At 43.7% G+C, this 11,164-nt stretch overlaps 1 protein-coding gene across 1 annotated transcript; it reads right to left on the bottom strand.

The window, feature by feature from the left end:
* Positions 1-257: 257 nt before the first annotated feature.
* LOC117263809 (uncharacterized) lies at positions 258-10,855 on the bottom strand. The gene is made up of 2 exons (XM_033637453.2): positions 10,133-10,855; positions 258-4,006 (listed from the first exon to the last, which is right to left on the bottom strand). Exons 1-2 carry the CDS (start codon positions 10,320-10,322, stop codon positions 2,943-2,945), a joined length of 1,254 nt encoding a protein of 417 aa, XP_033493344.2. The 5' UTR covers positions 10,323-10,855; the 3' UTR covers positions 258-2,942.
* Positions 10,856-11,164: the final 309 nt, after the last annotated feature.

Here is an 11,164-nt window from a genome sequence, read left to right as displayed (position 1 = left end):
TAAGCCACATTGTGTAAAAGGTTTTTATTTTTGGACTACTTTATTGGTAAAAAATACAGAGTTCTTAATGGCTGTATACATACACACACAGCCATGTTATTGCTACACGACAAGAAATTACGCTTGAGTGTTTTCAACAGACGTATAATTATCTACATTAGGGATGGCACAATATCAGATTTTCACATTGTGGAGTTCACCATAACAATAACATCTATAGAAAATTTAAGAAAAAATGAACACTTTCAGTCAAGTGCATTTTTATATTTGTTTATTGTGCATTTTGTCTCATTTTCTATCAAATGAATTACACGCAGAATACAAATACAGGTAGGTGAGGAGTGAGACTGTTACCATAACTGAAAAAAAGAACTCTAAGAGCAATTACACTTTATGGATAGTGAAAAGGCAACCAGATGGTGTTGTGGGAGGGAGACAGCCAGAATGGGAAAGGAACAGAAATAATTTAGGAGATGCTGAATTATTTACACAATATTATTATGTGTCTTAATTACATGACATAAATGTTTAATAAAAAAAAAAAAAGGTTTAAAAAAAGGTTATCATCAATACTGAAATTTCACGGCACCCCTAATCTACAGATAATTATTTATCTATCTGATCTATTTTTTTATCTAAAAGGCCCTACGCCGGAATTTTAAAACATTGCCAGAGAACTTTGGGCTCCATTAAGTCTGTATTAAGGCCCTGACACACCAAACCGACAGTCGGCTGTCGACCAAAGTCGGGCCGTCTGTGAGCATCTGTCGGCCTAGTTTTTGTGGTGTGTCCCGCACTGTCGGCACTTTGGCATTGGTGGCTTTTCGGCCAATTGAGCATGTTGAATCGGCGGCGGAGCTAGTTGGTTAGAGAGATCACTCTGATTGGCTGTTCAGGTTTTATTTTCTCGCCCCTGTAGCGAGTGAATCTGCCTGTTGTGAAACCGGGACTGACCGGTGCTTCCTCCTCAGGCTCCACTTCACTCAGCTGCCCACAGACCCGCTGCTTCTTCCCTCTTTAACCTGAATGACAAACCGGAGCTAGCTGGGAGCAGCTAGCGGAGCGTTAGCCGCAGCATGACCGGAGGGAAGCACGGCCAGTTAGCCTCTGCTAGCTTCCCAGCTAGCCCCGGCTCTCAGTCAGAATCCAAACGGAGAGCCTGGCTGGGAGTGACTAGCGGGGCGTTAGCCGCAGCATGTCCGGAGGGAAGCACAGCGAGTTAGCCTCCGCTAGCCTCTGAGCTAGCCCCGGCTCTTCGATTGGATCCAACTGGAGCATCAAGCCCTGGTTTGTTATTCATGTTAAAGTGGAAAGACGCAGTGGGTTTATCGGGCAGCTGGGTGAAGTGGAGCCTGCGGAGGAAACACCGGGACCGTCTGGATGTAATAGTCCGTGGAGGTGCTCGGCTACACAGATAGGAAACCCCTCGGCTGTCAGGATGTACCAGTCACTCCGCTCTCTCTCACACAGGTGCAGAACATATGTGCCACTTGGCCGTCGGATGTAGTCCATGTAGTGTGTTCAAATGCAACTGACACAGGGCGATGTGAGGCGATGCAACAGTTGGCTTTCGTCGCCGCTAGTTCTTTGATTTCGGTTTGGTGTGTCAGCACCTTAAAGCTATAGTTGGTAATGTTGGAGAGCTAGCAAGATTTGAAAGTGGCACCTCCTCTAAGCTCCACCACCCTCCTCCCCCTTCCGTCGGTGCTCCGTCCAAAGCCACGCCCCCACAAACTTGAACGCGCATCCTGCAGTACACTGACAGAGAAGCTAATGTTAGCATTGGGCTAATACGAGCTACAAAAGTAGCTATGTTGGCTAACGTTACATATTTCATGAAAATAACTAATCCCCCGAAGCAAACAAATAATTACCTGTCTAACAGAAAGACAGCAACCTCTGCATCACTGTTCAGGCCCTTCAGCTCCCTCAGTTGTCTCCACTGTTCAAAAGCTGCACCGATGTTGGTTGACTCTGGTTTGTCCTGTCGCTTTATCCAAAGCCTTTTCCGTCGCAGCCTTTTCTGTCTCCGACTTTCTTTTCTTAGCCTGTTTAGCGGGGCAAGCCGTTACAAGTAACGCTGGAAGTGGTACTTTTGGCTGCATTTTCTCTGCCATTGTTCAGCAAACTTATTCTCCTGCTAACTTGGTATTTCTGCTGAGGAGTGTGCTGAATATTTCCAGCAAAGGTGACACATGATGACTACACGCAGGGAGGAGGGAGGGACAGAGGGGGGTGTGGGCAGGACCAGAGCGATATAGCCTCGCGTCACCAGGCTCTTCACATATGGGGAAGAGCCTGGTTTCCATTCACTCTGAATTTTGTCTGGATTCTGGTTCCGGTCTAGAGAGCGGATCCGGAATTCACCAAATTCACCAAAGTAAAACTTTAAATTCTGGTGCACCATGGATTTACAATAAAAGAAAAAGGTTAACTTAATGGCTTGGGGCTTTTCTTGTAAATTAAATTCTGTAAATTATAAAGTTTCACCGCATTTTTATTAGCTTGGTGCTTTTATTTTGAGAGAAAGGCGCATCCATCGAATTCCGGATCCTGTCTCTCTCGCTCTGGCTCCGGTTCCTTACCAAAACAGCCACTAAACGGCCCCAGACTAAGAGCGATATATAAGGACGAGACATGAAGGAATCTGATTGGTTCTTTCCACTCGCACCGAGAGGCAGGGATTGGTCAGAGTTTTTACAGGCCTGCAGCTGCCACAGAGATCGGATTTTTTTTTGTTCCTTTTTCTAAACATATTATGTATTGACTACTCTCAGGATGGAAGGACCATTTCACCCAGTATAACAAAAAGTGTTTCTGAACAGGATTACCAACTATAGCTTCAATTCTAACTAAATCTGGCTGATCAGTATTGAACAAAGTCTTGTCTTCAGTACTTCATTTCTGCTGACAAAAAAGGCTTAACAAGCATCTCTGCAACTTCACTTATGACTGCTGCTCTCGCCAACACACTTGTGGTTTCTCAAGTAACAGGGCCTAGTGAATTTTTTGTCGCAAACACTGCAACTAAATGGTTTCTCCCCCGTGTGGACAGTCAAGTGTCGTCTCAGAGTTACCTTTTGATTGAATCTTTTCCCACACACTGAACAGCTAAATGGTTTCTCCCCTGTGTGAACAGTCAAGTGTCGTCTCAAATCTCCCTTGTGTGCAAATCTTTTAACACAAATTGAACAACTAAATGGTCTCTCCCCTGTGTGGACTATGAAATGTCTTCTCAAATCTCCCCTATGTGCAAATGTTTTCCCACAAACTGAACAGCTAAACGGTTTCTCCCCTGAGTGGATTCTCATGTGTCGTCTACGATTTCCATAGTCCGTGAATCTTAGGCTACAAACTGAACAACTATATGGTTTCTCCCCTGAGTGAATGGTCAAGTGTCGACTAAGATCTGCCTTCTGTGCAAATCTTGTACCACAAATTGAGCAACTAAATGGTTTTTCCCCTGTGTGGACTCTTGAGTGTCGTCTTAGGTTACGATGGTGTGTGAATCTTTCACCACAAACCGAGCAAATAAATGGTTTCTCAGGTACATGAGCGTCATTGCTTTGCAGAGAGTTTAAACCTGACTGAGGTTTCTGAGTGTCCTCCCAGTCTCTACTGTCATCAGTCTCAGTTTCAGAGTGTGAAGTCTTGTCATCAGTATCTGGTTGTAAAGGACTATCTGGATCTGAGTTCCTGGCTGGTTCTGGTCCTCCACAGTCCTCTCCATCAGCTGTTTCCATCTGTTCAGTTTGTCTTTGATGAAGCTGTGAGGACTGAGCTTTCTCTTCGTCTTCTTCTTCACTCTTCACAGGGACAGGAGTGACTGTGAACTCTATTTCAGCCTCCTCCAGCCCTTGAAGCTGCTCTCCCTCCCGACTGCTCCAGAGTTCCTCCTGTTCTTCTTTAATGTGTGGGGGCTCTGGTTCATCCTGGTCCAGACTGGAGCTCCACTCTTGCTGCTCAGGAGGAACCTCTTCTTTAACCAACAACGGCTGCTGGACTTCTGTGGAGAATATTGTGATACATACACCCTCATTAGAAAACTGCTATTTCATGTTAACACTGAAACCATGGACACCACTTCTTTCTTAATGTCCAGAAAAATGCTTCACATTTTGTATAACATATTTGGATACTACAAACTGCTAAGTGACAAACAGCTATCTGACAAAGTTTCATTTTGGGGACAATTAAGAAAAAGTTAAAAGAATTAAGATTAATCATACTGAATGTGCATTTACAAATTGATCCTCCATGTAATGAAGGCCATCTCTTTACACACTTTTCACACTTACGAACAAATATCTACATATAATCAAATGTATTTATGTCAAAAGTGAGAAATCGTGCCACTTTTCTTTTCAACACAACAAACTATGCCTTTGAATCATTCTAGAGCACAACTATTTTTATTATTTTTTTTATGTGCCGATTATTTTTTCCAAACAACAAAAAACAATCTCACATAGCCCTGGTCCTTGCTTCAAATTGTGTTTTTTTTTGTTTTTGGTCCAGTCAATGATCCAAAACCCAAAGATATTCTGTTAGCCATAAAGGAAAGCCACAAATCCTCACATTTGAGAAGCTGCAACCAGATAATATATGGGATTTTTCCTTGATGAAATAACTTAAACAATTAGTTTACTATCAAGCTGCCAAATATTTCCCATCAGTTGACTATATTATTAAACACCTAATTGATTCAGTGCTAAACTAGAAAGCAGTAGAGTGCAGATCTCTGTCAGGTGTCCGTGTTCCAGCTTCGACTCTGGGCAGTAAACAGGGTGCAGCTGGGACTGGTGGAATTTTCCCTCCCAGCTCTGTTACAGTCAAAATGGCAGCAAAGACATAAAAACCAGGCTTTGCTTTTATATCATATCCGACCTAATTTTAGTGAATCAAAACAGACAGTGGCTACGGTTACATGATGGCTTCTCATTCGGAATGAAATAAATCTGAATAAAATCATTCGGAATTAAAGTCTTTCCAGGTAGTTTACATGGGAAATATTCATTCCGAATGAGGGTTTACATGGGAGATCAGTTCAATTGCCTTTATTCAGGTCTGTGCAAGGTTTAGGGCAGGGAAGGTTTCTGATTGGATAGGGGCGGGGCGGATGTTACGTGTTTACGTTTACCGGAAGAAAACACTGTAGTCCTCGCTCCGGATAACAAGATGCTTGACGCCGCCGTTCTTAGTGCCTTTTTCGGGCTTGTTTTGCTTATATTCTTGAAGCAGCAGTACGACAACAACCTTGTTCTGCTAATGCTTCATCTGTTGAGGAGGAGAAGGGAGATAGAAGGTCGAAGAAGGGAGGTAGAAGACCGTGCTGTGGCGAATGGAAACCGGTAAGTGCAACAAGTCCGACTGCTCTATCTCAGCCCGTTACTATGCAGCCTGTTGCTATGCGCGCTATATACGTCATCGCGCCAGAAGGGCAAGGAAACGAGCATGCGCAGAAAGACCGGAATGAACTTAAAGAGGAATGAGTGTATACATGCACACAAAATTCTTTCATTCGGAATGACGAACGGAATAAACCACCCCCTTTAATCGGATTTAATTTTCAATCGGAATGACCGTTTTTCAATCGGAATGACCGTTTACATGACCACTTTTAATCGGAATGGCCTTTCATTCCGATTAAAAGTGGAATTAAACTGTGCATGTAAACGTACTGAGTGACACTTCTTGTTTTTAGCCTAGAAAAATGCCTTGTACTCTATGCTTTTGCTACATAGTTTTCTGAGAACTTGTGGCCCTCAGTGGCTAGTTAAGAAAATGGTATAAAATTGTCTATAAAACAGGTGTTATACCAACTGTGAATCATCAAAACCACAAGAAGTTCTTGACTATTCAGTACTAGATGTCTCCACAAAATATTAGGCTGACTGGTCCAGTACTATGCAAGATTAGCTGTGGACAGACAGGTACAAATGCACATACATACGTTCCCTTCCAGGTTTAGGTCTGACAGAGAAAATTACTCTAAAATTTGTTTTGCATTTATTCACACCGGAATAATAACGTTCCATTATATAGGCACTCATGGCCATTGTGTTACAAACCAGATACTCTACATCATTAAAGGGGCAAAAAGCGAAATCGTTTCATCGCTAGGTTTGCTGTTGTGCACTGCCTGTAGACCAAAACAAAGTGTGTCATGATCCCTCTACCTCTGCTCTCCACCCCCCACCCCACTCGCCTCATCTGTGCAGCCAAGCACCGCAGCATCTCCACGGACTAGTACATCCAGACGGTCCCGGTGTTTCTTGCGCAGGCTCCACTTCACTCAGCTGCCCGATATACCCGCTGCTTCTTCCCACATTAACCTGAATAACAAACCAGGGCTCGGTGCTACGGTTGGATCCAAACGGAGAGCCGGGGCTAACGTTAGCTGGGAAGCTAGCGGAGGCTAACTGGCTGTGTTGGCAGCTGAGTGAAGTGGAGCCTGAGGAGGAAGCACCGGTTAGCTCCGGTTTCACTACAGGCAGATTCACTCGCCACAGGGGCGAGGAAATAAAACCTTAACAGCCAACTTAGTTTGGCTTAGTTTAGCAGTTGGTGATGTCTTTCACTCACTCTCAGTCTCTGCTGTGTTTAGCTATTTCAGTAGCACTAGTCGGTTGCCACACTAACGTCCCTACTCTTCTCCGTGAGCCGGAGCCGTGAGCCCACGAGCCCGCCAGGCTCACGGAGAAGAGTAGGGATGTTAGCGTTAGCACTAGTCAGCCGCCACGCTAACGTTCCTACTCTTCTCTGTGAGCCTGTGAGCCCGTGAGCCCGTGGCTCATGGTTCCGGCTCACGCAGAATAGGGACGTTAGCGTTAGCTCCTAGAGTTAGCACTAGAGCTACTACGGCTACTGGAGTAGCTTGCAGCTATGGAGCGCTTCTACCAGCTCTTTTAGTCACTGAGCCTCGCCTCCATCTCAGCAAATATATTACATTTATTACAGGTACCATCATCATTGAAGTAGGCAGGGAAATAGCTAAACACAGCCCACCAGGCTGCCCGCCGGGCTACATTTTACAATGCTAATTGCAAATGTTAGCTGGGCTGCCGGGCTACTTACCTAACACAACCGTAACACCTGACCCGTTGCTGGGACCGAGCTGCTAATAACTCAAGCTCCGGACATTAACCCATGCTACGATTGTAACATTAAATTTAAATGAATCGACATAGCGACATGTGCCTAACATTACTGTAACACTAATTAAAACAGACATTTGACTCCGCCATTTCACTTCGAAAATACGTGCTGCCATTGCTCACTGGCTGTAGCCTTTTATAGGGAGGGAGGGCCAAGGGGGGGGGGGGGGGGGGGGGGTCATTTTGAACGGCCCCTATGAACCATTTAAGTCTTAAACATAAAGCTCAGAATATGAGCATACAGTGTTATCACTCATTTATGCTCAATGTTAGATACTAATATAAACACGGAGGGAGCCTTCTGTGTGTGTACTCTGTATTCATGTTGTTCATCTCTTGTGCGTGTGTCTTATGAATTCAGCTTATGAATATAGCTGAACTGGAGCAGTACCACGGGAAATCTTGGGGGCACTGTAGCATAGTTAAAACAAGACAGGACAGTAGAAGGACACCAGTTTTAGGACATTTTAAAGGGGCACTATGTGAAATTCAGAGTATACAAGTTGTCTGAACATGGTTCTCTTTGTGGAAGGGGCTGAGTCGGCAGCTAGCCACTACCCGTACCTCCACCTTAAACAGCACTACACAACATCAACAGTGCTGACAGAGCTAATGGTGTTAACCTGGGGGGGAACCAGCTGGTGGGTGCTACACTTTCGTGACGATGCCATCCCTATATCAGCGGTAGCTCCATATGAGCTAGCCAGTGGGATTCACACATGCACTAACACTTGCAGATGGACCAGCTTGCTACAACAATCCATAGAGAAGCCTGAATTTTAACACAAACAGAGGTAGCATGACTTCATTCTCTGCTCAGGATGCTATTGCTCCACTGTATCTTTATATAGCAAATAGCCGTTTAGTGCTAATTTTCTGAATGTTGCATACAGGGACTTAAATTTTGTGCAAATCTTAACTCCTTTATATTGAGCCCACTCCCCAGAATAAATGTTGCTATTGTACGTTTCTGCAAACCATATATATATGTACATTTCATATCAACATTTCTAAAATTACGTTATTATCTCATTTGCATGAGCTGACTTTGTCATCAAGAGTTAGAGGGGATTTTGGATGGCGTGATAGCTAGGCGAGGCAGCTGTCAGGCTGCAGACAATAGTATGAGACCAACAAATAACAAAGGTGATTGTTTTTTAGCGAGAGACTGCAGACTTTACAGCCGAGATTGTGGCACTAAAACCGGAATTTTTAAGGCAAAATACTATCATCTCTTAACCATGACAAAAGTAGGTTTTGTGCCTAAACATAGCCACACAGCCACATGTCCACTATATAATAAAATACAGACGTTAAATATATTTTATTCTACAGCAATGCATAATAGTCTTTAAGATCGTCATATGTTTGTAGTGTTGCTGTCCTGTAAGAACCACATATCTCTATAAAGTCAACTGTACGAGCTCAGGAAAACAGCCCTACTTATAGATTTTTGATGATGCATTTTCCAGCTGAACCAAGAGGGTTTTTTCAAATCATCAGATCTAATCTCACTTCTGGAAGAATTTTTCATGCATCCCGGGGGAGAGTGGGGGCATGGAATCTGAGTGGGCCACGTTCAAAGCCTCCATTTTAGAAGCAGCTGCTGAAAGTTGTGGTCAGAAAGTCGTTAGTGACTGTTGTGGCAGCAACCTAAGAACCTAAGAGAAGGAAGCCATGAGGCTGAAGGAGGCCTTTCAGGCTTGGTTGAGCCAGGGGTCTTCTAAAGCAGTAGAATGGCCGACTGGCCAGAAGGGCTGCAGCTGTGGCAATGTCCAAAGCAAAAACCCAGGTGTGGGAGAAGTTCAGGGGGCTATGGAGAAGGACTTTCAGTTGGCCTCAATGAACTTCTGGGGAACCATTAGACGCCAAAAGAAGGGAAAGCAGGGCTTGTCTCAGGCTGTGTTTAGCAGGGGTGGAGAACTGCTGGGGGTTCAAGCTGTTTCACACGTGTGCCAATGCTGTGTAATAGAGGTTGAGTTAACGTTGTTCACAAATTATGACTTGGTTCTAGAGGCAAGTCAATGCATTCAGTGGGTTGTTTGAGTCATTAGGTTCTGCAAGTGTATCGTGACAATACACAACAATACACTGAGATTAAAAAAAAGGTACTTAAATTGTTTTTTTTAAAAAGGAAAATACTTCAGTACTTCAACTCAAGTAATGATTTGATTGAGCAACCTGCACTTGTCTTGGAGTAATATGTAATCAGGAGTATCTATACTTTGACTCAACCAATAGAGTTGTGTATTTACTTACTGTAGTCTTTGTGGTGTGTTCATGCAACCTTTTGACCAAGACACCGACAATGTGAGGTGATGCAATAGTCAGTCTTCTTTACCGCTAGTTCTTGGACATCAATTTGGTTTGTCTGGGACTTTAAGACTACAGGTTTGGTTCAGGTTTAGGTGGAGGGGAAACACATATCAAAGGGGAACCAATCTTCAACACAACACAGGCCTTAACTTAAGCCATGTTTAATTTGGCCATGCCAGCATAGGCCTATTGGTTTCATTGGGGTTTTAAAAGTTGAGTGTAGTAAAAAATAAACTACAATGTCAGGCAGGACATCATAAATGCTAGAAAGTAGAGAGAGCGTGTACTGCAGTAGGCAAGGTCAGCAATCTCAGCAATTTGATTAAAATGACCTGATCAACAAAACTTTAGTCAAAACATACGGCAGCATTGAGTTTCATTGTAGTTCAAAGACTTTTTAAACACACTCTGTTAAAATTTAGCTATTTTCAAGGTATTCCTGTAATTGATGTTTCTTCCTCAAAATTTAAGCACTAAGCTTAAGGACCTTGTACAAACCCCGCAAACATTCAAATTCAAAATCGCCACATCTGGGGATGCATGGAGTAATTAAAGCTGTCGGAACACAGTATTTTCAGAGTGGTATTAGCGTCTTTACTTATGTTAACTGGTTTCCCAGCCGTTTTAAGTGATAATAAAAACAACGAAATTATACAAACCTGCTCTGTGTAACCGGACAGGGTTGTAAACAGCGTCCAGTAGTTTCCGTTGTCGGTGATTCTCTTTTGAACTGAACTCAAGTTTCTCCTCGTACTCTGCTATCGTTGTTTCAAACAGCTCAAAGATCTCTTCAGCAGCCGCAGTTAGTCGCTGGTTGACAAAAGCTCTCAGCATTTGAACTTTAGACATTTTTAGTAAATCACAGCAACCTTTCCTCCAGGCACACTCCGATAAAGACGGTTTGTTCACTCTGATGTGTGCCGTGTTACTGGATACCGCCGCCTCCGTCTACTTCCAGAGAGCAAGCTAACTTCATTAGCTTCGTACGACACCGAAGGATGATCTGGGCGTTTTAAATTAGAAAGGACCTACAGACTCCATTCAGACAGGTTTATCTAGACATTGTGGGTCCACAAAAAATACAGTTTGGTCTCTATTGAATACTCACTGTGACTAGAGCTGTGTGACCGAGTTCTATCTCCGTCTAATTCCAGCTAGCACGCTAGGCTAGCTTCAGTTAGCATATTTAGCTAACGGAGTCTGCCGTGATCCGTCCTGAAAACTTACAAAAAGTCCACATAGACAAGTTTATCCGAACATACGGGCACTGGTGTTTCACTCCGATGGTATCAGATAAACTAGGTGCGGAAACAGCAGGAATAACGGGGGACAAAAGGGTCTATAACAAGGCACCAGGATAAACCTCTTTCACCTCTTCTTCTTCTTTTTGTTTTACAGTGGTTGGCATCCAGCGTTTGGTGCATTACCGCCACCTTCTGCTCTGGAGTGTGGATCAGACAATAGACCCCCCCCCCCCCCCCCCCCCCATCCTATGCTAACCTACTTTATATCCTATTAAAAAAACACACAAACCTGTATCCCTTAATACACTCTTAACCTCTGCTTTACTGACACTCACTTGCATTTCTATTCTTCCTCTCTGTAAATCCCTCTTTGCCAACTCATCTGCCCTCTCATTCCCCCTCACCACTACATGCGCTGGTACCCACATAAATTTAATCTGACCTCCT

This window comes from Epinephelus lanceolatus, chromosome 16 (assembly GCF_041903045.1).
Source record: "Epinephelus lanceolatus isolate andai-2023 chromosome 16, ASM4190304v1, whole genome shotgun sequence".
Classification (NCBI taxonomy): domain Eukaryota; kingdom Metazoa; phylum Chordata; class Actinopteri; order Perciformes; family Serranidae; genus Epinephelus; species Epinephelus lanceolatus.
Note: the sequence above shows the minus strand (reverse complement) of the source record. Positions and strands in the feature narration are given on the sequence as shown.

What these genes read in the sequence shown, in the direction of transcription:
- LOC117263809 (XM_033637453.2), bottom strand. Translation starts at nt 10,322, where the DNA reads ATGTCTAAAGTTCAAATGCTGAGAGCTTTTGTCAACCAGCGACTAACT. An exon ending in TGTCCGGTTACACAGAGCAG is followed by an intron (nt 4,007 to 10,132) that starts GTTTGTATAATT and finishes TATTCTCCACAG; the next exon opens with AAGTCCAGCAGCCGTTGTTG.